This window comes from Sus scrofa, chromosome 17 (assembly GCF_054392235.1).
Source record: "Sus scrofa isolate SSC_HxYL_T2T_F1_AM1 chromosome 17, Sscrofa_HxYL_maternal_Yorkshire_Landrace_v2.0, whole genome shotgun sequence".
Classification (NCBI taxonomy): Eukaryota; Metazoa; Chordata; class Mammalia; order Artiodactyla; family Suidae; genus Sus; species Sus scrofa.
The window spans coordinates 41,642,478-41,666,664 of NC_139399.1; the positions used below are offsets into that span (position 1 = coordinate 41,642,478).

A 24,187-nucleotide genomic window follows, 5' to 3' on the forward strand; every position below is an offset into this window, starting at 1 on the left:
TCATGAACGTTCAAAGTAAAGATTAACAAAACCAAACCCCACCACCCTGAAACAGACACAAAAGTACAAACTAACAACCCCCACCCCACCCCACCATCTGGATTTCCAGCCTTTTCAGTTTTGTCCTCCCAGACAGTTTGCAGTATCTATTCACTTTTGGAAAAATGAAAACAAAAGACAAGCTGATTATCACAATATTGACTTTTCCATATCTTGCCGGAACACTTCCTCCTGGTTCCTTCCTTATCAACAACGCTGATAGCTTTATGACCTTCCACAGAGGCTGCCTTATTTAACCAGACCCTGGCAATGGACATTTGGGGATTTCTAGATTTCCCTGTTATAAGAAACACAGTGATGGGCCCCCGAGACCTCACTGGCTACTTGTTTTATTTTCTTGTGACAAATTCCTAGAAAAGGAAATGGTAGGTCACAAGGTACGGCCACTTTTCAAGACCCATCAATCTGTCCTGATGTTCAGCAGGACTACGTGTCTGAGCCAAGTTCGGTTACCTCGAGCCAGGAAGTCTTGGTTCACACCCCTCTCAAGAGGAGCTGTGTGAGCTTCCATCCCCACCTCCACATCCAGACTAAGGCCACAGCCCTCCTCTGGACCTGGTGACCTAAGGCAGGTTGCCCCAGCCACCACGCCGCACCTGGGCCCATCCCAGTCCTGGATGAGTCAGCTGACCGGGGAGCAGGAACCCAGCTGGAACAAGGGCCACCGCCTTCCAGGGAGAGGAACAGACTCCGTTGGCAGTGGTTGGAGGAGGACAAGCAGCAGCACCTGGGCTGCAGGTAAGAGCCGGGTGCGGGGCCCCTAGAGCTCCGGAAGGGATCGGCGTGACCTGCTCTCTCCTGGCTTCTTCCCTCCTGGTCCCAACCCTTTGGGGACTTTCAGGCCTTTTCCTCTCAGGGTGCTTCTCTCTGGCAGTGAAACATGAACTGGGGTTTCCTCTTCTGACCCCAGCCCCGGGCCAGGTGTGACGGTTGGGTGATCTTCACCCAGACATGGCTAGGACTCTCCAGGCTCCTTCAGTCTGCCCGGGACTGCGCTCGCGGCTGGGACCCACACTTTGCTCCTTGAAATGGGCCCTTGGCAGGGCAAAGAGCACTTTCCACAAGGAGCCGAGTGCAGGCCTCAGTTTCTGTTACTTCTCTGCCTGAAGCTGTTTCCATCCACAAGCTCCCTGCCACGGCCAGGAAAACCTGCTGGGGAACTGGGCCGGCGGCCTGACCCGAGAGCTGGTTTCCTCTGTGGAGACTCCCACGCAGTCGGGGGAACTGAATGAGGTAATGGATATAAGGGCCCCGTACGTGCCCTCCACACAGTGAGCCTCAGAAAATGGTGCTTAAGATGGGGCTGCTGTGTGCCGGGCAGGCCCTGCGCTGGCCCAGACTCCCACCAGCTCTCCCCGCATCACTTCTCAGCTGGGCTCCCTGCCCACTGGGCCCCTCTAATCCATCCTCCAAATGAAAGTTAGACGTCACTCTGCTGCTCAACATTCTCCAGTGCCTCCCATTTCGCTGGAGTAAATGCCAAGCCCTCAGCATGACCCACAGGCCCTGCTGGATCTAGCCCCTCTCACCACCCCTGCAGTCGCCTGTCCTATGCTTCCCCTCTCAACAACCGACTTTGGTCTCCCTGCTCAGATATTTCCTGAACACAACAGGCACTCCCACCTCAGGGCCACTGCCGTGGCTGTGCCCTCAGCCTCAACGCTTCTCCCTCCCCATTGAAACTTTCACTCAAAAGGCATCTTCCACCCCCATCTCCCCCACCCAGCAGGGAGGCTCTTCGGGACCTCCGGGCTCTGTCTACCTCCCCCCACCCGCCCCCGCCCTGCTTCATCTTTCTCCCCATCACGTCCTACCACCTAACACTGCACAGGCACTTACTTATTCAGCTAGGACGTGACACTCAAGGGCAGATTTTTCTTTTGTTCCCTGCCTAATTACTGGTACCCAGAACAGTACTGGGACTTAGGCACTCAGTAAATGTACTGCATGAACAACAGCTAATGACTACTGCGTACCCTTTATGTGCCAGTGCTTCCCATATATGTCTTATCTCTTTTAAGAAGCTTTTCATCTCTACGATAACACTGCGATGCAAGTATTGTTAAGCATATTACAGATAAACGACATGCCAAAAGGACATGTCCATGCTTGCTCTGCTAAATCAGAGGCAGCAGTCTGAACCCATCCTGCTTGCCTCTGAGGTCCTTGCTCCCACTCTGCCCCTCCTGGACAAGGATTCGGGAGTGTATCTGCATCCACTGAAGAAGTCCACAGCTTTCCTCCAGCAGGCAGTACAGCCTGAGAGGAGGGGAGTACATGCTGGTGGCCTAGCAACAGCCTCTTCCTTTCCGACTCACCATTTCTCTGGGCTAATTTGGCCTTCCAGGAGCTATTCCTCTGACACTCTAACCCACGCTTCCCTCCCGCACAGTCTTTTGAAGGATGGATGAGCTGTCCACAGGAACAAGTGGGCGTCCTGTAGTTTCAGCTCTTTGGAACAAAGCGTTCCAAAGGAGTGTTCTCACTCCAAAGTCCAAAGATGGGGGTGGGCGACCCCTTTTCGGCCCTGCTGGTTTCTGAGGACCTGATTGCTTTGTTGGGGACTTGTTATTGTTCAGAATATCAAAAAGTACAGAAGTTCAGGGATGGAAATCTTGGAAAGGGCAGTGGGAGGGGAACATTTCTCTGGGTAAGATAGATTGGACAGGTTCTTTTCCTTGCAGAGGAGCCAATTAATTGCAGGAAGCCATCAGCACTGAACTGAGCACACTTCCACTGTCACATCACAGAAGCTGGCCTTTCAATCTCCCTCATCACAGTACTGTTTTTTCCCCCTTACTAGGTCCAGGATTTTTCTTCAAAGGACTTTTCTGTGCTCTCTTTCCCCCCGGGGGTGTGCTTTTCCATTCTTTAAGAAACAGTAACTGGATGCCTGTTTTGTGCCAGGCACTGGCCACAGCACTGGGGCTTCAGAAGTGAGTGACAGTCCTGACCTGAGATGGAGACAGGAAAACAAATACAGCACAGGAGAAATCTAATCCAGGAAATGCAAAAGACCTTGCTCACAGTAGGTGCTTAATAAAGAGTAGTGGAAGGAATGATGAATAGGCACATCTGAGACTCTGGGGTCTAGAGAAGGTAGGTTTGCCAAACTCTGTTTGGTTTTCCGGACTTGCGGGGAAAGGTGTGACTGGCATTCAAGACATAGGAAACGGCACCTGTAAAAGCATGGAGGCATGAACTAGCAGGGTGAGTTTTAGGATCAGCAAGCAGTCTGGAATGAACAGATGCAGGGAGAGTGTGGAAGAGTGAGGAGGGGACCAGAAGTCAGGTCATGGAGATTTGAATATTAAGTGGAAGCTCGAGATCTTTATCCTGAGGGCAAAAGCAGGCTAAGGATAATTCCCCGATTTCTGGCTCAGCCCATGGGGTCGATTTGGTGGGATCACTATAGAGGGGCAGCGAAGCTGGGGGAAGATGAGTTCAATGTTAATAACCTTCAGGAGGCAAAAAAGATCTGTAGGGGAGCTGGACTCTTAGGCCTGGGCCTCCCTACCCCTGGAGTGACATACTCCGCTCTCACCTCCTGAACCTCCATTCTTCACCGTCCAGTCAGCATCTTCTTCCTTCCTCCAGGAGACCTTCCCCGTTACCCTAGACTTTTATCCTGCACCCCATAAACCCAACTGCCTGACTCTCATAAGAATCAGTGAGTCCAGTTTTGCTGTGGGAAGTGACCCGCCCGGGCAAGCACTGTCATTCTTGGGTGGGCCCTCAGAGTGAACCTGCGTGGAGTGGGCGGGGCACTCGCAGCTCTACGCCAGATCAGGAAGAACAGGGCCGGGCAAGAAATTTGGGACGGTGACGTCACATCGGGTGGGAAATACTTGGGAATCGAAGGAGCTTCCGAAATCATGGGGAGCGAGGGGACTTCCTCTTCAGAACGAGCAAAGCAACAGGCAGCGCAAAGCACTGGCGTGTCGACTTTGCCCTCTTCCCTCCCACAGCTGCCTGAGAATGAAATCTTATCAGTCAGCAGGGGGCGGTGCAACCTCACCCTCGTCCCTTGGGGAGACCGTCAATGGACCAGGGGTCAGAGTCAAGGGGAGGCGAAGGGACATTCGTCCGTTTAAAGCTCGATTTAACCCGCATAACCGCTGGTCCCGTAAAGAGGGGACGCGAGAGCGACGGAGACTTCCCATCCCTTACTCTACTGCTTTACCTGATTTCTTTTTTCCTTTGCTGCATGTGGGCCCCAACCACGAGTGCCTGGGGAAAGCATTCTAGGATTCCAGGAAGGCAGCCAGCCTACAAGGCCACCATTTTCCACCTCGCAACTGCGGGGCATCTTGGGAGCTGCCGGCAGCGGCACGCAGGCCTGGTGGGTGAAACGCATGCGCCCAAGCCGCTGCAGCGCACCCTAGCGGCCTGGCGGGGTCTCTACTCAGGCACCGTAATCCGTAACAATCTGGCTGCGCTAAGAGCTGTTCGGAGTGGGAGTCCTTAGTTGATCGGTAATTCGACATCGTGGGACAGACTGGGAAACTGAGGCCTGGGGTGAAGAACAGTCCCAAGGGACTGTTGGAGCTTCTTCTGGTGCCCGAGTGCATGGAGTTTGTGCCTGGCTGCACTTTACAAAGCGGGAAGTTGAGGCTGAGGGAGAGGGAGGGTTCGTCCTGATGTGGGGTCCACCCCATCCCTAGATTAAAACAAACAAACACACAAACAAACAACGTGATGCCCTGTCTGGAGAAATGAGGACATTTAAGTAATTTATCATAAAAGAATGTGCACTTCACATTCAGACAGGGTTACACCCAATGGTGCCTGTACCTAATTTAAAATGAGTAAGTTTGAAGCAAAAGATTACTACAATGTGAAGAGAAGCATGGAGTTCCCGTCGTGGCTCAGTGGTTAACGAATCTGTCTAGGAACCATGAGGTTGCAGGTTCAATCCCTGGCCTTGCTCAGTGGGTTAAGGATCCAGCATTGCCATGAGCTGTGGTGTAGGTCGCAGATGCAGCTTGGTTCCCGCTTTGCTGTGGCTCTGGCTAGGCAAGTGACTACAGCTCTGATTCAACCCCTAGCCTGGGAACCTTCATATGCTGTGGCAGCAGCCCAAGAAATGGCAAAAAGACAAAAAATAAAATAAAAATAATAAAATGAGTAAGTTTGAATATAATAAATAGTATTCAACTGAATTTTGCCAAAGTTTTTTGTTGTTGTTTTTGTGGAAGTTCCCGGGCCAGGGATTAAACCTATGCCACAGCAGCCACCAGAGCTGCTGCAATAACAACCCCAGGTCCTTAACCTACTGTGCCACAAGGGAACTCTGCCAAAGTTTATATTTAGCATCTGAGTGAAAGGTTAAATGTATTTGTATATGGGTGTGGAGTCACTGTGACAGCTCCAAACTGCAGACACACCATGGGCATGTCCTGGTGACTCACCTGTGATAAGAAGGATTGACAATGATTTTCCAAAACAGTGACCAAAACAAAGAATAACTTCCTCAGTTAATATGGTGTATACATTTCTGGATAATATATAGTGTATTAAAAACCAGGGAATGTTTCATTGTATATAAAACAAGTTATAAACAGGGTTTTTTTCCTACATGGAGGTTTGGCAGGGTATGGGAAAGTTGTGCAGGACAGTTTGTGGTGGTGAGCTGTTCTGTGCATTACAAGAGGTCTGTGTCTCTGCCCCCCGCTGCCTAAATGCTAGTAGTGTCCCTTCAATCTTGTGACACCCAAAAATGCCCACACCAAATTCCCAGTATGCTCCTTGGAAAACCGCTGATTTATTCTGTTGAGCAGCAGTTTTTGCCAGCATGCATGTGCCGGGCACTCTTTTGTTGGGGAGGCATAGGTTAGTGAACCGGACACAGTCCCTGCCCTTCTGAGTCGGGGTCCAGTATGAGGAAATATCCAGATAATAATCATGTAGCATGATAACTAACCTGACAGTGGGGCAGTACAACTCAGTTTAGGACTACAGTTTAGGGTTCCATGGCCTGGAAAAGCCAACTGGAGAAGCAGCATTTGAGCTGAGCCTTGAAAGCACTGTGCAGAGAAGGGTGGTGTGCCGAGCAGAGGGATGAGCATGGCTAAAACAGGTCCAAGGTTGCTGGCACCCAGTGGACACTCAAATGTTGTGAATAAGTAAGTAGATGGATGATTGACTGAGACCCAGAGCATATTTGCTGCCTGGGAACCATCCCCACTCTGTCCTGAACTGCTGAGAGGCAGGGGAACACCTGCTTCTTGATTCCACCCAGAGCCCCAACCTTAGTGGAGACCCAGAGAAGGTGGCAGTGGTGAAAGGGTCCCAGATACGGAGGAAGGGTTGAGTGGTCCCAGCCTGGGAGTGATTTCCAGAACTGGATCTTCTGATTCTGCTCTCCCAGAGGGCAGCTGCTAAAAATATAACTGCTCTGCTGCTTTCGTGTTTGAAAAAGCGGGGCAGAGTTGCCTCTCATTTTCACATCTGTCATTCATGCGTGATCCTGGTGACAGGGTGTGTTTTTGGCAGATGGTCCCTCCTGAGGACTTTCCCAAGATAAAATCCCCCAGAATGTGTGCACAGGGGAAGGCCACAGGCAGAGGGGTCTCTTCCTCCAGCTGGTTTAAAGGAGGTCAGAGCCAGTCTCCCTCCCCCCTTAGAACAGTCCCTGTCCTCATGAGATGATCATTTCTGCCCCAAAGTCCAGGCTAGGGCAAAGGTCTGGAGCTGCCTGCCTCCAGGAGCCAAGCAGGCAGCTAAATCAGCTGGGTGGGCACTTTGGCACACAAGGCGCCTGCAGCCCCATCTAAGAGGCAGGCTGCAACTCCAGCCCAGCAGGGTGTCACCACGCATGATTTCTGCTCTTGTGTTGCCAACTATTTCGATTTTTTTTTTTTTTTTTTGGATACAAGTTAGAAGTAAAGAGTTTTATATTTTCAGGTTTTGAAATCTTGGCAGTAATTTAAATAAAAACAAACAACCAAAAAAAAAAAAAACAAAAAACAAAACCAAGACTCTGAGAGGCGAACGAGATCTGTTTGGCATCCCTCGTCCTTGTTTATATCCTGGGAAAGTGTGTGTCCTTAGGACATCAGAACTTTACTTTACAAGGAGAAAAGCGGAGACTCAGGCAGAAAGCATTGCTTCTGGAAATGTTATTGTATTGGTGCCCATGCCCAGGGCTAGGGGGTCCACAGCCAATTAGAAGGTCCAGTCCAGGTAGACAGACTAGTAAAGAGGCAACTACGGGAGGAGGAAAAGACCCACAGTGTAAGGACATGAGTGGGGCAAGGATTGGGGCTGTGCAGCGGGGGAGGGTGGGTGGCACGAATCAAGGCAAGCTTCCCGAAAGAAGAGCCCTCTGGTTTGGGACTTGAAAATAATTGGGTGTTAGCCAGGTAGGGAGTGGAGGGGGGAGGCAGTACTCCGGATAGAAAGAATAACACATGCAAAGGCCTGGGGACATGAACGCGTTCTTTTAATTCAAGGATCTGAATGTAGCTCATTGTGGCTGGAGCTGAGCAGGGGAGTTGGGAGAAGGATGTATGGCAGGAAATGAAGCAGGAGAAATAGGCAGGGGATGACAAGCAAATGTCTACGGGGACTCAGGACCAGTGAGTGAAGGGGTCTCAGCAAAAGAGACAGCAGAGACTGCTGGGGTTCGGGATGCCCTGGAGTTGGCTGTGACTCAGTTGCGGCCATTCAGGCCATTCAGCGGCGGTCCAGGGTTGCCAGCACGTCCTGTTTTTCAGAAGCAGTGTGAAGTTGGGTTATTGAATGCAGTGTCTTCATTGCATTTAGGCTACTAATATGAATGTGTAAAGTATTCAGTAGGGCCAAATAAAATCTGTTTGCCCCTGGTCTGTGAGCCATCAGTAATAAGCTCTGGAGGAACAGTCATGGCCTTGTGGTCCACTTTAGGGAATGTGGGCTGGATTCTGAGAGTGAGGAGCCCCTGGGGGGCTTTAGGCGGGGGGCATGGCATTCCGGGTTCATGCAGAAAGGGCCTGGTGGCTGGAGAAGAGCAGAGGAGGAGTTAGGACTCGTTGGATGATGTTGTGGTACCTGCAGAGGGTGGGAGAGGCTGGAGGTCTGCACAACAGCACGGCAGTTAGGGATGGGATGTGGGAGAGATGGGATATGACGGCGGATTAGAAAGGATGGTGTGTGTGTTGGGGGGGATTTGGGAAGGGTTAAGGCTGACATAAGGGTCAAGGCAGCAGGTGCAGCGAAGCACAAGGAACAGTGATGGGTGAAGCTGAGCTTGGCCCCTGTGGCTCGCTCAGGGGAGAGGCCCAGAGGATCTGGACTTGGTCCAGGGAATGTGGGCCCAGCAGGGAGAATGGGACCCCCCTTGACCCCAAGGAACTGCGGGTCATCTGGGAAGAAGTCTGAGGACAATCGACGTGTCCCCAGCAGGAGGCTGGCCCAGAGTCTCTCAGGAGGGCAGGGCCCTGGGTGGGAGCAGCAGTGACCTTGTTGCCTGAGGAGCTGGGGTGGGCCTGCCCAGATGGAGCCGAGGGTGGGAGGGTGGGCAGGGGCATCCAACTGGGTCAGACTGGCCCAGCAAAGACCTGGAGATGTGGCGAGCCGTTATGAGAGGGTAAATGGAAAAGAGTCCAGAAAGCCAAACTGTTCCTTCTTCGCAGTTCATCTAGGAAGAAAATAAAGCATTCCTGAGAGGTAACCCCTTTGAATTTCTTTGGGTTTCTTGCTCCAAGGTCCTATTGGTTCTCCTCTGGACAGTTAGTAGGCACTTAGCAAATGCGTGTGGTGCTCCCCTATTTCCTCCTTCCTTTGGAAAAATAGTCCGTTGAGGGCAGAAATTCTGCCACAGTTTGTGTGCATGTTTGTTTTTTGGCTGCCCCCAAGCATATGGAGTTTCTGGGCCAGGGATCAGATCCCAACTGCAATTGTGACCTACAAGGCAGCAGCAGCAACGCCTGAGCCTTTAACTCACTGTGCTGTGCGGGGATCGAACCTGAGTCTGGTACTGCAGAGATGCCGCCGATCCTGTTGTGCCACAGTGGGAACTCCTGTGTGCCTGTTATTAAGAATTTGCATTGCTGTTACTTCACTGTGGTCAAGAGCAAGAGTCACCAGGAGTTTCCACTGTGGTGCATCAGGTTAAAGCACCCAGCATTGTCTCTGCAGCAGTGCAGGTGCGAACCCTGGCCTGGTGCTGTGGGTTAAGGATCTGGCATGGCTGCCGTTGTTGCATAGGTTGCAGCTGTGGCTCGGATTTGATCCCTGGCCTGGGAACTTCCAAATGCTTTGGGTGTGGCAAAAAAAGAAAGGAAGGAAGGAAGAAGGAAGAAGAAAAAAAAAAGCAAGAGTCACTTGAGACTGGAAATGGCTGGTATACAGTAGGAGCTCAAATGCCCAGAGGTGGAGGGGCTGTGAGGGGTAGGAGAAGTATTCTAAAGTGCCGGCTGCCTTTCTTTTGTAATCTTAAGTCCCCACCCACTTGACACTGGACTGAACCCTGCATGGTTGTGGGATGATGCTACGCAAACCCCTAGCGCCGCCTGGGTATACAGCAGCTGCTCACCAACCTCTTCTGTTGGACTGAATCTAGGTCTTGAGTGATCAGACCTCAGAAGCCTGTCTGGCCTTTGAAACGCGGCCCCTCATCCTGCTTTGCCTGGTCAGCCTGTCTGGGGTGATCTCTGGCCCAGGTTCGAAAGCCCAGACTCTGCGGAACGTGATGGGCTGGGATTCTGCAGGGATGGAGAGCTTGGGTCCAGGAACTAAACAGACTTTGGGTCAGATCTCAGCTGCCCCATCTCTAAAATGGGGATAGTAACACCTTCCTGACGTCTTTCTCATCCTGACAGTGCTGAGTGACGTCCATCCGAGCCTCCTCTCACCCCTCACCCTCTGTGCCCTGCAGTGTGTTCCAAAGAGCAGCCATGTCCACCCTGTACCCATCTCTGGAGGACCTGAAGGTGGACCAAGCCATGCAGGTAAACCGCCAGGCTGTTCACTGAGTCCCCTGATGGGGCCCTGGGGATTATCCCAGGGTAACTAAGGGGGACTTGTCTTGGGTCAAGTGTTGTGGGCCCCTGGGAGTTCCTGATAGGCCCCAAGGCCCATGGGCCCCCTCTGCAGGGCCTGCTGGGCAAAGCAGGTGTCTAGAGGCTGAGGCAAGGCAGTTACAGCAGAAATGGAGAAACCAAAGGGCTGCAGACAGACCTGTCTCGTGCCAGCCCCACCCTAGCGCTTCCTCCACCCAAGCTCGGGCAGACCCCACGCTCTAAGACAAGCTTCCAGAGGAGACCCCAGCGTCTGGTCTACTCAGCCCAGAAACCCCTTCCTCTTTCCATCCCACATGATGTCCTAGTGGGTTTTGAGCACTGGGGACTTTTTGACTGAGAATTTGTCTGGCTGCCTCAGGTGGTAAATAAGCCGTGACATCTGGGGGATCATGGGCCCCAGGAGAACCCCCTTCCAGAAGCACGGACATCTCCAGAGGCCACATTTTCACAAAGGGTCATGAACACCCCTCCCCCTGGCCCACCAGCATTCCTAATGCCCTAACCCCCAGCTCCAGGGAGCCCCAGGCTCCAGGGGCTCTGGGGGTCTCGGCCACAGCTGACCCCTCCTTCCTCCCCAGGCCCAGGCCAGAGTCGTCCCCAGGATGCCCGCCCTGCCAGTGCCAGAACATGACTCCCGGCCTCCAGGTGAGTGGCCTGGGTGCTCCAGGCTGAGAGTGACCTCTCCTGGCCATTTCCCAGTGCCAGCCTCTTGCCTGCCACTGAGGAAGCTGCAGCTCTGCAAGGGCACCCGCTGCCCTGACTTGGGGCCCCCAAAGAAGGCTGCATGAGGAGACCAGGATGGGTGTGGTGGCCCTGGAGTTGCTTGTGGCCGCCTCGATTCAGGTCCTGTGGTAGCGAACTTGAACTCAGGACCAGCTCTTGCCCTCCTCGCCATGCAGTTTCCCGGAGCTGACCTGGGGTGGGACGCCTGCCTCCGGCAGCACGGGTGCTGTCCTTTGTGTTTGATGTCTGGCTGATGCCAAATAAAGTCATTTGAGTTGAACCAAAGTGGTACCTGAGGGAGGTTCCAGGCCACTCCTGGAGAAAGCGGACGGTCATTGTCACTGCCAGCGAGCGATCCCAGGGATGCAGCGTGCTCTCAAGGGTATGCTGCATTCTCGCGAGTAAACAGCATCCCCAGGCCTGGTTTCTTCATAAAAATGAGTGACCGCCTGGGAGCCAGGTGGGTGTGGCTAAGCTCATGCCCAGGGTAACACATTTTTTCTTCCTTCCTCCCTTCCCTTCCCATCAGTTTTGTACCCAAACCTGGCGGAATTGGAAAATTATATGGGTCTTTCCCTCTCCAGCCAAGAAGTCCAGCAGAACCTGCCTCAGATTCCAGAAGGGGCCAGGGTAGGTATCTGTCTCTTGGTATCCCTCCTTCTTGGTCTTGCCATTTAAACAGACTTGAAACAATCCTTCCCCAGCATTGCTGTGCCTCTGTTTCTTGATGGCACTTTTCTTTTCTTTTTTTTTTTTTTTTTTTTTTTTTTTTTTGTCTTTCTGCTATTTCTTGGGCCGCTCCGACGGCATATGGAGGTTCCCAGGCTAGGGATCGAATCGGAGCTGTAGCCACCGGCCCACGCCAGAGCCACAGCAACGTGGGATCCGAGCCGCGTCTGTAACCTACACCACAGCTCACGGCAACGCCGGATCGTTAACCCACTGAGCAAGGGCAGGGACCGAACCCGTAACCTCATGGTCCCTAGTCGGATTCGTTAACCACTGCACCACGACGGGAACTCCTCACTTTTCATTTTTGAGTCTTCGTTTTAAGGGCTGTGAGATTTTGTGGTTTTCCATGGGCCTTGGGGCTGGAGGGCTGCTGCCTGCTCTTTGACCTCTGACCTGCCGGCCTGAGCCTGCTGGATGAGAAAGGAGGGCATTAAACCAGGCCTGAGCCCAGGCATTTTTAATGAAGAGCGGCCTGTGACTTGAGAGAAGATGTATTTTTTTTTTTTTTTTTTGAGTTCCCATTGTGGCTCTGTGGTAACATACCCGACTGGTATCCATGAGGATGTGGGTTCGATTTCTGGCCTCGCTCAGTGGGTTAGGGATCTGGTGCTGCTGCAAGTTGCACTGTAGGTTGCAGATGCGGCATGGATCCTGCATTGCTGTGGCTGTGGTGCAGGCTGGCAGCTGCAGCTCCAACTTGACCCCTCGCCTAGGAACTTCCATGTGCCGCAGGTGCAGCCATAAAAAGATAAAACAACAACAAAGCAGGCATTTTACATTGATACAATGTGTGTCTAAGGTTCTAGGTCATTTTATCCCTGGAAACTATCAACATAATCAAGATATAGAACGAGGTCATCACTGCAAAGCTCTCTCTTGTGTGGCCCCTTCGTAATCATGCCCAGCCTCCCCTCACCAGCCCCAGTCCCCGGCAACCATGAGCATGTTTTTGTCCCTATAATTTTGCCATTTCAGAAGGTTATGTAAGTGGCATCACATAGTGTGTGACCTTTTCAGACAGGCTCTTTCCACTCGGCATCATGCCCCAGAGATCTCTCCAGGCTGTTGTGTGTATCAACTCTTCATGCCTTTTAATTGCTTGGTTGTGTTCCCTGGTATGGATGTAGCCTGGTTTGTTTCACCCATTAAGGGACATTTTAGTTGTTTCTAAGACTAAGCTATTATGGATGTTTGTGCCCAGCTTTTTGTACAGACCTAAGTTTTCGTTTCTCTGGGATAAATGTCCAGGAGTGCAATTGCTAGATAGTGTGATAAATATACGTCTAACCTTTTTTTTTTTTTGGTCTTTTTGTCTTTTTAGGGCTGCCCCTGTCACATCTGGAGGTTCCCAGGCTAGGGGTCGAATCAGAGCTACAGCTGCCGGCCTACCCCATAGCCATAGCCACATCTGCGACCTACACCACAGCTTGAGGCAATACGGGACCCTTAACCCACTGAGCGAGGCTAGGGATAGAACCAGCAACCTCATGGTTCCTAGTGGGATTCGTTTCCACTATACCATAATGGGAACTCTTTTTTTTTTCTTTTTTTTTAAAGAAACTTTTTCCAGGAGTTTCCGTCATGGCTCAGTGGTTAACAAATCCGACTAGGAACCGTGACGTTGCAGGTTTGATCCCTAGCCTTGCTCAGTGGGTTAAGGGTCCGGCGTTGCCGGGAGCTGTGATGTAGGTCGAAGATGCAGCTTGGATCTGACGCTGCTGTGGCTGTGGTGTAGGCCAGCAGCTTACAACTCTGATTCGACCCCTAGTCTGGGAACCTCCATATGTCATGGATGCGGCCCTAGAAAAGACAAAAAGACCAAAAAAAACCTCTTTCCAGAGTGGCTGTGCCATTTTATTTTCCTGCCAGCAATGCATGACTGTTTCAATTTCTTCACATCCTTGCCAGTATTTGGTGTTATCACTATTTTAAATTTTAGTCGTTGTGATAGGTGCATAGTGATGCCTTATCATAGTCTTGATTTGCATTTCGCTCATGGCTGTTGATGAGTATCTTTTCATGTGCTTAATTTACCAGCTGTATATTCTTTTTGGTAAAATGCTTCTTCATATCTTTTGCTCATTTTCTAAATGTTTTTTTAAGTCAATTTTTAAGACTTTATTCTAGAGTCCTTTGTCAGATATGTGATTTGTAAATATTTTCTCCCAGTGGGTAGCTTCTTTCGTCACATGAAGAGTTTCTTACAGAGGAAGAAGTTTTCATTTTTTCTTTTGTTGCTCATGCTTTGGTGTCCTAAGAAATTTCTCCAAACCCTAGGTCCTGAAGATGTTTCCCCCCCACCTTTTTTTTTCTTTTTTGGCCGCCCCTCAGCTTATGGAGTTCCCAGGCCAGGGATCGGCTTCCAGCCTCAGTTGCAACCTGAGCCACAGCTGTGGCAACGCTGGATTCTTAACCCACTGCATCAGACTGGGATCAAACCTGCATCCCAGAGCTCCAGAGATGCTACCAATCCTATTGTGCCACAGCGGGAACTCCAAGATGTTTCCTTTTACTTTCTTCCAAAACTGTTAAGAGTTTTATGTTTTACATTTAAATTTCTGATTGAATTTGAGTTAATTTTTGTATAAAATGTGAGATCAGTGTTCATATTTTGCCTATGAATGTTCAATTGCTCCCACACCATTTGTTGCAAAGACTATTCTTCCTCCATTGCATTGCTCTTGCTCCTCTGTGAAAAAGCTCCTATTGTGTATGACTAATTTCAGTTTCTCTCTTCTCTTCCTTGATCCGTGTGTCTGTCCCTTTCCAGCATTGCACTGTCTGGATTACCGTAGCCATGTAATAAGTCCTGAAATTTGGTAGAGTGATTTCTGTTTTATTCTTTTTGTCAAAATAGTTTCAGCTATTCTAGTTCCTTTGTCTTTTCATATGAAGTTTAGAGTATCTTTGCTTATATCTACAAAACATCTCTTAGAGATTGTTGATAGAAATTGCATTAAATCTGTATATCATTTTGGGGACAATTGACAGCTTTACTACATTCTCCCAATTCCTGAAGACAGACTGTCTCTCCACTTATTTAGATCTTCTTTGATATCTTTTATCAGTGTTTTGTCATTTCCAGCATACAACTCCTGCATATGTTTTGTTAGATTTACACCCAAGTATTTATTTATTTTTTTGAGTGAAAACAGTATTGTAGGATTGTTTTGGGGTGGAAGGGGCTTGCACACACAGCATGCAGAAATTCCCAGGCTGGGGATCGAACTGGAGCCCCGGCAGTGACAACACCAGGTCCTTAACCCACTAGGCCACCAGGGAACACCTAAGTACTATATTTTTAATTTCAGTTTCTGCATGTTAATTGTCAGTATAGAGAAGTAAAATTGATTTTTTTGGGGGGGGTCTTTTTAGAGCTGCAGTCACAGCATATGGAGGTTCCCAGGCTAGGGGTTGAATTGGAGCTACTGCTACTGGAATATGCCACAGCCATAGCACTGCCAGATCTGAGGTGTGTCTTTGACCTACACCACAGCTCACTGCAACACCAGATCCTTAACCCACTGAGTGAGGCCAGGGATTGAACCCCTGTCCTCATGGATACTAGTCAGGTTTTGTTAACAACTCAGCCACAACAGGAACTCCAAAATTTATTTTTTTCTGTGTTGGTCTTGTATCATCTGACATTGCTCAACTCACTTATGAGTTCAAGGAGTTTATTTGTAGAGTCCTTGAAATTTTCTGGTAGAATACGGGGACCATTTCATGTCTTCTTTTCCAATCTATATGCATTTTATTTCCTTTTCTTGCCTTATTGCTCTGGCTAGTTCTCCATTACTGTATTTAATAATAATGGTGAGAGTGGACATCCTACCTGGTTCCAGATCTTAGGGGGGAAACCATTCATTTTGATATTTTAGCTTAATTTTTCTCAGGGCAAAAATCAAATTGAGCCCATTTGCTTCCACTGTTCACTATTTGCTATGAAATTTTTCTTTACTTTTTCAGTGGATTTTAAAGGGTTCTTTTCCTGGTACCAATTTGTCTGGGAAAACAGGGCTCCTTTCCTCTTCTTTCCCGGCTGTTATTAGGGGTGTGGACTTTAACGCCCCCTAGTGGCTTCACGCAGCCAGGTCCCATCTCGTCCTTTGCAGAGAACCGTGTGGTCTGGGGGTGGGCTGGGGCCTGTGCTCCACTCGGTTTTCCTTTCCCCATTCATGCCCTCACCCCGGACACCCCGGAGGCATGAGGCCCCAGGGGCTGGCTGACTGCTACTCTCTCTGCAGGCAGCGGTCTCGGGTTCCTCGCCGGGCCAGCTGGTGGCGCCCGTGTCCGGGAACAGCCTGGGGGTGCTGCGTGCGGAGATCAAGCCCGGGGTGCGCGAGATCCACTTGTGCAAGGACGACCGTGGCAAGACGGGGCTGCGGCTACGAGCCATCGACAAGGTGGGTTTGGGGTTGGGTGGGAGAGGAGGGGCCTCGCGGAGGGAGGAGGGCGAGCCCGCGTGCCTGCAGCCCGAACTGCCCTGGCTCCTCCCCGCGCCTCTGGGGTTCCCGCAGCATCGCCCAGGAGCTGCAGCCGGGACAGCACGGGAAGCCCCGTCCACAGTAAGGAAGGAGCCGGGCAGGCTGGGAGCCGAGGCTCACCCAACTAACCCTGAGGCTAGGCTCTTCCTCTCGAGATCCCAAGGTGCCACATGGGCCGGCCCCGGGTTGCTTTAGGGGCCCTCCACCTGCACCTCCACGGCTCCTATCTGTCATGGCCCTTTCTCCTTGCTCCCCACGCACAGGGATCTGGCTTCTGGGTGGCTCTCTGCAGACCGCGGAAGCCAGGGGCGGCGGATGCCTTTGTGAGAGGCCTGGTAGTCCAGTGGTCGGGGGTGCGGGTCCAGTCGGGGTTGAATTCCTGACTCGGCTGCTTCTGAGCTGAGCTGTGTGGCCTGGAGTGTTTCTTTGCCAGGAAAAATGGGGTAGCCTGTATCTGCTGTGTAGCACTGCAGTCCCAGTGCCCTGTGGGCTCAGGAGGATCAGGAGGCAAACAGCAGCTTGGAGAAAGGTCCCCGGCTCAGGGTCGCAGGGGATCTGACTGTGGGGCCTGCTTCCCCCAGGGGGTCTTTGTGCAGCTGGTCCAGGCCAACACCCCCGCGTCGCTGGTGGGGTTGCGCTTTGGAGACCAGATCCTGCAGATCGATGGGCGTGACTGTGCCGGGTGGAGCACGGACAAAGCCCACCGGGCGGTGAAGAAGGCATCAGCTGAAAAGATCGTCATGATCGTTCGGGACAGGTGAGCAGCCAGGTCCCAGGACCCTCTCTGTCCGCCCCCAGCCACGCCCCAGACCCAGCTCACTGTCCCTTCCTGCCAGGCCGTTCCAGCGAACCGTCACCATGCACAAGGACAGCACGGGCCATGTCGGCTTCGTCATCAAGAAGGGAAAGGTCATCTCTTTGGTCAAAGGGAGCTCGGCGGCCCGCAACGGGCTCCTCACCAACCACTACGTGTGCGAGGTGAACGGGCAGAACGTCATCGGGCTGAAGGTAAGCAGGTGCCGGATGGGCGACACCGGGTCGGGGGAAGGTTTGCCTCAGTCCCTCAGCCTAAGATTGCTGCAGGGATTCAGTGAGACCAGGTCCGTATCGCCCCGAGCACAGAGCAGGCTCAGTAAATATTAGCTGTTGCTACTTTTTGTTTCTTGTCCTCCCTATGATCTGAATGGCTTCTTCAGGCCTCTCTTTTTACGGGTCAAGAGATGGAAGAGGAAGAGGGGCCACATGGGCTCAGCTCGGGCTGCCTGGCCCACAGGAGCCCAGCAAAAGGAGGGGGTGGGTGCGCCTTCTGTTCCCCACTGCATGCTGCTTCTCTTTGTGCTTTGCGGCCAGAGCCCCCGTGTGACAGGGGCCTGTGAGATGGCAGAGGAGATGTGTGCTTGCTGAGGTTCCCGGGGCTCCTTGGGGGAAGTAACGTCTGCGAGGCCCTGTTAGTGTCACACCCACATGGGCCCTCAAAATGAGGGTGGGAGTGGCACTCCTTTTACTGAGAGACCCCCAGGTGGAAGGCCCACGTTCTTGCTGGAGCAAGGCCTCAGCTGGGGGCCTGCCACCCTCACCCCAGGGGCTGCCCCGTCCCTGCGGTCAGATGTCAGGGGCGTCCTCCAGCAGGGGCCATGCTGACCTCTCTAGAGAGATGCCTGCAGAGTTGCCTCTGGCCCCCCAGGTGACTGCTCACTCCCCTCTCTTCCAGGACAAAGAGGTCACAGAGATTCTGGCCACAGCTGGAAATGTCATCACCTTGACCATCATCCCCACCGTGATCTACGAGCACATGGTCAAAAAGTAAGGCTGCTTCCCTCCTGCCCTCCCCCTGCAACCCCAGCTCCCGGCCTCCTCCAGGCTCCTGCAGAGCCTGGCCTGGCCTGCCCCCAGTTCTCTTCTCCTTCCCTCCCTTCAAGGGAGCCAGTGGCTCCTGGTGATTTGAAAGTCTTAGACATGGACTTCAGGGCTCGCAAGGGAGGCCCAGGCTTTGAAGGGAGGGGGAGTGGGCACTGCCAGTTTGGGTGACTGTCCTTGTTGCTGTATCTAGGTTGTCCCCGACCCTGCTCCACCACACCATGGACCACTCCATCCCGGATGTCTGAGGCCCCAGGAGAGCAGCTTAGCCCCCCCATCCTCCTGCAGGGAAGGGAGGGCCCCTGGATGACAGGCTGCTGCCTGGGGGAGGGGCTGTCTCAAGGGGGTGCTTACTACAGGTGGGGCGACACTGGATCCCCTGGGTCTGTCATTTATTTAAACACACTGGCCTCCTTGGATTCTCAGACTCTTAACTGAGCTAAGGCGGGGGCAGGGCCCACAGGCAGTGATTCTCTGTGCCGATTTAAATGCTGGGCATGTAGGCAGGCTGGCTAAAGTTGCAGCTGGGTCCTTTTCAAAATTTTGCCTCTACCAGTAAAACAGTTCCATGTTTTGAGAGAATGCAGTTTTTGTGAGAATTGTTTGTTTCCTTGACTTGCTCTTTGTCACAAACTGTATATAGTTATAACTGTCTTTTGAATAAAGAGATGATTTTAAATAAAATCCCTTTTTCAAAAGCAATTGAAATTCCAGAATCCTCGATCCCATGGACAGGACAGAGCTGGTTTTCTTTTAAGCAGTGGTGAAACCAAGACCTTTTCTGCACATTGCCTCTGAGAGGGGTGACCTGGCTTTGTCACATGCCGCCCGCCAGACTGAGGCAGCCCGAGGGGTGGGGTGGGGCTCTGGAAGGGGGCACTGCTTTAGTGCACCCCACTCAGCAACTACAACTGGCTTCTGCATCTGCAGAAGGAACGTGAGACCCACTTTGGGGTGTTGGAGAGGATGCAGTGTGCCTGCAGGCAGGCCCCAGCAGGTCTGACACTCAGGGGGCGAAGCGACCCCCAGCTGGGGAGTCAGCTGCGGGGCAGGTCTGAACCAGCAGGCAGCCCCCTGGTTCCCTTGACCTCAGAAAAGCTCTCTGGCTGCTCGGCTTTTTCCAGCGTGCACAGGCTGGGACTCCCAAGCAGGTGGGAACAGTGTGAGCCCCCTCATCCGCCTCACCGCCCCCCACCCCAGAAAAAGACACACTATGAAGGAAACAGGCCAAGGTCTTGTTGTGTTTTCATGCTTTAATTCAGAGCTGTCTGCTGCAGGTACAACTCTGCAGAACAAAAGGACAAAGGAGACAAAAGTGAAGACCCCTCCCCCCACCCCCCCTTCCTGTATCCCCTGAATTCTCTGTCAAGGGCATGGCTGGATATAGGGGTGCACTGTGACTTGTTTGCATGGACACCCCCCCCCAGTCAGAGAGGGGTCATGAGTTCACAGAGCTGAGGCCCCTCTGTAGGCCTCCCCATTTGCACCCCCCTCCCCAAGGCGCTGTCAGGTACCCCTGTGCTAGTGGCAACTGGGAAGGGTGTTCGGTGAGAGCTAAATTAATCCCCTTGGGAGATATTTGGAATCAACTCCACTTGAGGCCAGCTCGCTGAGCAGAGTCCTGGCCTCTGACTCCGATTCCTGCTTGAGCCTGGACCACAGGAACAGCGCGGGGGCTCCAGCCTGGGCCCGCAACTTAGGAGGAGCCGCTTCTGGCAGCTAGATTCCGAGGGACCAGCAGTTCTGGAAGGTGGTTCCTGGGAACATTGTCTCCTTAGGGTCTAATCAGCTCCAGGCTGGGGGGAGGGGAGACCCCAAAGATTTCTGCTCCGGAAGCGGAGGCCCGGGGGACGGTCACAGCCAGACAGGAGGAGGTATTAAGCAGGAAGGAAGAGGGGAGCCTGGGAGGATGAGCACTCAGCAGGAGGCCTCCGGCCCCTGGCCTTGCCCGTCGTCAGCCCCACTGTCTATGCCCTGCAGTCAGGGCCTGGAGCCCGAGCCAGCAGGCCGCTGTGCCTCCACCGCGCAGAGCTGCCCAGGCAGCGCCACCGCTTTTGCATAGATGCCGGATACTGAGCATACACACATCACACACGCACGAGCCAGGGCCCCGGCCAACGTGGTCCCAGCGTCTGTCCCAGGCCGAGAGCAGCGAGCCGCCTCCTCCACTGAAAAGAAGAGGCAAAGCCATCGAAGGCCCTGCCAGACCCCTCCAAAGAGAGGACCCTCCACGCCGTGGGCTAGGGCCCCTGTGACCAGACGGGAAGGCCTCGGGCCAGAGCGGGAGCAGAACGCTGGCCCCGCTCACCGCGTCCATAGCGCTGGGTCCACGCTCTTCACGCGTGGCTCCTCTGGCCACAGGGACAGAGCAGAGCACACAGCCCCAGGCTGATCACGTCCACCAAAACATAAGACACAGTAGGAAGGCCACAGACAGCAAGACGCGGACAGGAGCAGAGGAGCTACGCAGCTTGACTAGATTCCAATGGTGAAAAATATATAGATTTTATGTCGTCAAATATAGTAATACATTTATTTTCTCGGCAAAGCTTGGACTATGTCTAACGCGGCTCCGGGAGTACATGGCACAGGAGGCGGGGTCCGTGACCAGTCCTGGCTCACCTTTGGATTAGGTTTATCCACTGCCCCTCCGTGTCACAACCCCAGGGTCCTGTGGGGCAGTCTGGCCTGGCCCCCCGAGTTCGGGTTTGGTTCAGCTGGGATGGGGGTGCTCCACAGAGGATGGCTGGTCTGAGGCCTTGAGCAAGGAGGGGGAGCTTCAGAGGCACAAAGCAGGTGGCAGAGGGGCTCCTCCCTCTATGGCTGGCCCGGCTGCCCACCCCCAGTACATGCAGGTGTCCCCCCTGGGGCAGAGGGCACAGAGAGGAAGGGCGGAGACCCCAAGTCAGGCAGCAGCTGTCAGAGCAGCGGGGGTGGGCGAGCAACCTTGGCAGAACCAGAGTGGCCCCCAGGCCAGAGGGAGGGGTAAGACACAGGGTCCTGCCAATGTCCCCCCCACTGCCCCCAAATGTGCAGTTGACTCTGAAGAGGGTGGGATGACCAGATAGTAAAGTCCTTCAGGGGAAGAGGAACAAGTTTACTCTGTCAAATAATAATGCTAATAAAATGTCAGCAGCTTTGCTGGGGTCCCTGATGTGGTCCCAGGGAAGGAGGGGGGCCAGTGAACCCTCCCAGGCTGACTGGGCTTGGGTGGGAGCCCCATTCTACACCTGCTTAAGAAGCATCCCAGGGCCCCCTGCTTTGGCCTGGATGGACGTCATGGCTTCAGTACCTCATCTTGCCATTCATCCTGCTGGAACTGCCCCTGCAGAGGCAGACAGGTGTAAGATTTAGGAACCCTCATTCTAGAAAGCAAGCAGCCACCTCCCCGGAGATCCTGGGATGCATGAGAACCAAGCCTCAAAGTGAACATAGTGCAAAGCAGAAGCTGATCCTAAGGTCCCCAGAGAGACTCGGGCAAGCTCCAGGGGCAGGGAAACCAGCTGGGCCTTGCCGAGTCCAGCCCTGCCTCCCAGGCTGCAGGGCCTCTGCTCAGAAGGCTAGAGGAGCCCCCTGGAGCTGCCAGCCCCCGCCTCTCCTTCCATGCTGGCAGTCTCCAGACAGGAGCTGGGGCTCAGGCCAGCATTCACACCCCGGCACTCGCCTGTCTGGCTCTCCCAGAAGAAGTATCTGACACATCCAGAAGCGCCAAGAGGAAAACAGATGTGGGGGAAGGTCTGGGCTGAACAGACCGACACAGAACCACACGGCCTTCTGCCTCCAGTTGCCCATCACCATCTCTCCTCCAGCCCATGGCCTTGACTGTGCTCCCGAATCCCAAAGTGGGGAGCAGCCTGGAGAGGCTGGAGCTCAGGTGGGAGCCAAGTGGTTCCTGACCCTGCTCGGAGTCCCGGTCAGTTGCCTGTACTTTGGGTCGCAGCTGCCTGCATCTGAGCAGATAACATTGGCCCAGAAGCCTGGGCTGAGGGCAAAGGGTGGCTGGGAGCAAAGGCTTAGGGTGAACCGGGAACTGGACAGACATGGGGGTGAGGGATGCGAGGCTCAGCGGAAGAGGCCTGCCTCCCCAGATCAACACACCAGAGACTTCCTGAGCAGGGGCTGCCCTGTGTGAGGGCCTGGGGGTGGCAGGGGGGGCCGTGCTGGGGACCCCACCCCCTCTCCTTGCAATGGGTCCGATCACGTGCCTCCCTGCCCTTGGTCTCTCTTCCCTTCTCTCCTGCTGCAGTTTTGGGGCGCCTTCCCCCAAGCCCCGCCCCCAGCTCCTGACACTATTATCATCCTGAAAAAACCACTTCTGAACCCCAAAACTAAACAAATAAGATGATGTCCCAGGGAATGTGCGAGAAGGAGGACGGCAGCCCTACAATCGGCAGTCAGATCTCTGGAGCCCCGGTGGGGCCCGCTCAGAGCTGGGAGCTGCCGCCTGCCGCGCTGGTGCTCTGGCCCTGCTGGCTCAGCGAGCGGCAGCTGATCCTGCGGATGGAGTGCAAGGCCACGGTGCAGCAGCCCCGCAGCAGGGAGCTGATGTTGTAGATGGGCTGGCCCTGGCGCCGCTGCGAGCGGCAGAGCCAGGCCACCGTGGGCACGGCCGGCACCACCACTGCCAGCAGATCCACGATGTAGTGGCGGCTCCAGTAGCTCTTGGGCTCCTTCTCCGCTGCGGCCGCCTCCTCCTCCTCTTCCACGGGGCACACCACGCTCACCGACGGCCCGGGGTTGGGACTGGAGCCAGGGGGGTGCAGGGTGGGCCCTTGGGTGATAGGCTCTGGGGCCTCGAGCTCATCACCCATTGTCAGCACCACGGCAGAGTTGGGGTCTCTGGGCCCCGGGGGCTGGGGGTCTGGCTCCAGGTGCCAGTCCCCTGACTCAGGGGCCATCCCGCAGACCTGGGCCTGGGTCACTTTCTCCAGGATGGTGTCCAGGTCGGGCTGGTACTGCACGAAGTCCGTCTGGATGGCGCGCTCCTGCACGCAGCTGGCCTGCACGCCGGCCTCCGTGCCACACAGCAGCTTCTCGTAGGTGTTGCTGGCGGGGAAGCGGGGGCCCAGGCTGAAGGAGCTGTGCAGTGAGGAGGGCTCCTCGGGGCCGCAGTCCACCCCCGATGACAGCAGGCTGCTGGCCTCCAGCGCGTCCGTCCGGCTCAGAGTGTCATCGGTCGCCGCGAAGCCGCTGTCAACCCCGTCCTCCGCCGAGGCGCCGGGCGGGCGGTCCCCACAGACGGCGGGGTCGCTCAGCTTGGTGTAGGTGGAGCTGCGGGTGAGGGAGCGGGCGGGGGAGCCGCCGGCCGACTCGGCGGCGCCGTCCTCCTTGGCTAGGCCGTTCTGGGCCACCTCCATGCTGTGCAGCAGCGTCTCCAGCTTCTTGTTCTGGATGTTGATGTCCACGAAGTACTTCTGCAGCCCCTTGTCCTTGTCGATCAGGTTGTTCTTGACGGTGTCGATGACCTGCTTGAGCTGCTTGATCTCCTTGCGGGCCTCCTTCAGGGCCAGCTGGGCCTCCACGCGGTGGCACTCCTCCTCGATCCAGTCCTCCTGCATGCGCGACAGCTGTGTCTTCAGGTCGTCGATCTCGGTGTCCCTGTGAGCAGACGAGACACACAGGCTCACTGCCTGGCCTGGCACTGCTGGCAAGGATAGGCAAGGAGGAGGCTGCCACCAAGAATGGAGGGCCCCGGCTGCTGCTGCTGCTCAGAGCCAAAAACTAAGGACTCAAAGCCTTTTTCCTCCTTTGTTCCATGGGGGAAGCAATGGGGGTGGGAGAGGGGTCAGGGGTCAGGACAGGAGAGGCCTCCCCCTCAGGGACAGGAAGGAGCCACCACCGCATCCCCACCCCCCAGAGCCAAAGTGCAGGCGACTGTCCACATTCAAACCCACTCCCCAGGGAGTTCCTGTCATAGCTCAGCGGAAACGAGTCTGACTAGTATCCATGAGGACGCAGGTTCGAGCCCTGGCCTCACTCAGTGGGTTAAAGGATTCAGCGTTGCCGTGAGCTGTGGTGTGGATCACAGACACGGCTCGGATCTGACATTGCTGTGGCTGTGGTGTAGGCTGGCAGCTGCAGCTCCAATTCAACCCCTAGCCTGGGAACCTCCATATGCTGCAGGTGGGGCCCTAAAAAAAAAAAAAAAAAAAAAAAAAGACAAATCCACTACCCAGAGAAGAGAGTCAACAAGAAAGTGTCAGGTTTAAAAATGCTGCCATTATAAAAACTGAATATATCCATTAACAAAATCTCAACATAAAATGATAAAAAGTCAACCGAAAATCTCTGCCCTGCAGAAAGGGATGTGGCCTCCTGCAAGAG

General features: G+C 53.9%; 2 protein-coding genes and 1 long non-coding RNA gene across 19 annotated transcripts in view; 1 reads left to right on the top strand and 2 right to left on the bottom strand.

Moving 5' to 3' along the window:
• Positions 1–186: 186 nt before the first annotated feature.
• On the bottom strand, positions 187–4,379 carry LOC146395244 (uncharacterized). The gene is made up of 2 exons (XR_014832128.1): positions 4,244–4,379; positions 187–3,239 (listed from the first exon to the last, which is right to left on the bottom strand). It is a non-coding gene; the product is annotated as an uncharacterized LOC146395244 (long non-coding RNA).
• Positions 299–18,565, top strand: SDCBP2 (syndecan binding protein 2). Of its 2 annotated transcripts, none has more exons than XM_021077266.2 (9): positions 299–798; positions 9,920–9,992; positions 10,643–10,709; positions 11,317–11,417; positions 15,767–15,925; positions 16,588–16,763; positions 16,843–17,014; positions 17,718–17,809; positions 18,057–18,565. In XM_021077266.2, exons 2-9 carry the CDS (start codon positions 9,939–9,941, stop codon positions 18,109–18,111), a joined length of 876 nt encoding a protein of 291 aa, XP_020932925.1. In that variant the 5' UTR covers positions 299–798; positions 9,920–9,938; the 3' UTR covers positions 18,112–18,565.
• Positions 18,566–19,101: 536 nt separating this feature from the next.
• SNPH (syntaphilin) overlaps positions 19,102–24,187 on the bottom strand; it is a 42,216-nt gene continuing 37,130 nt past the window's right edge. For 9 of the 16 annotated variants that reach the window (XM_085003901.1, XM_003134341.5, XM_085003898.1 and 6 more), the window contains one exon: positions 19,102–23,461. In XM_085003901.1, the coding sequence (XP_084860027.1) occupies positions 22,288–23,461 (1,174 nt within the window). In that variant the 3' untranslated portion in view covers positions 19,102–22,287. The remainder of the gene's footprint in view (positions 23,462–24,187) is intronic. The other 7 variants (XR_014832334.1, XR_014832332.1, XR_014832330.1 and 4 more) reach the window with 1 other exon arrangement.

Excerpts from the sequence above, each read along its gene's own strand:
- SDCBP2 (XM_021077266.2), top strand. The coding sequence starts at position 9,939 with ATGTCCACCCTGTACCCATCTCTGGAGGACCTGAAGGTGGACCAAGCC. Across the intron at positions 11,418-15,766 it reads AGATTCCAGAAGGGGCCAGG|GCAGCGGTCTCGGGTTCCTC; the intron begins GTAGGTATCTGT and ends CTCTCTCTGCAG. Across the intron at positions 15,926-16,587 it reads GGCTACGAGCCATCGACAAG|GGGGTCTTTGTGCAGCTGGT; the intron begins GTGGGTTTGGGG and ends TGCTTCCCCCAG.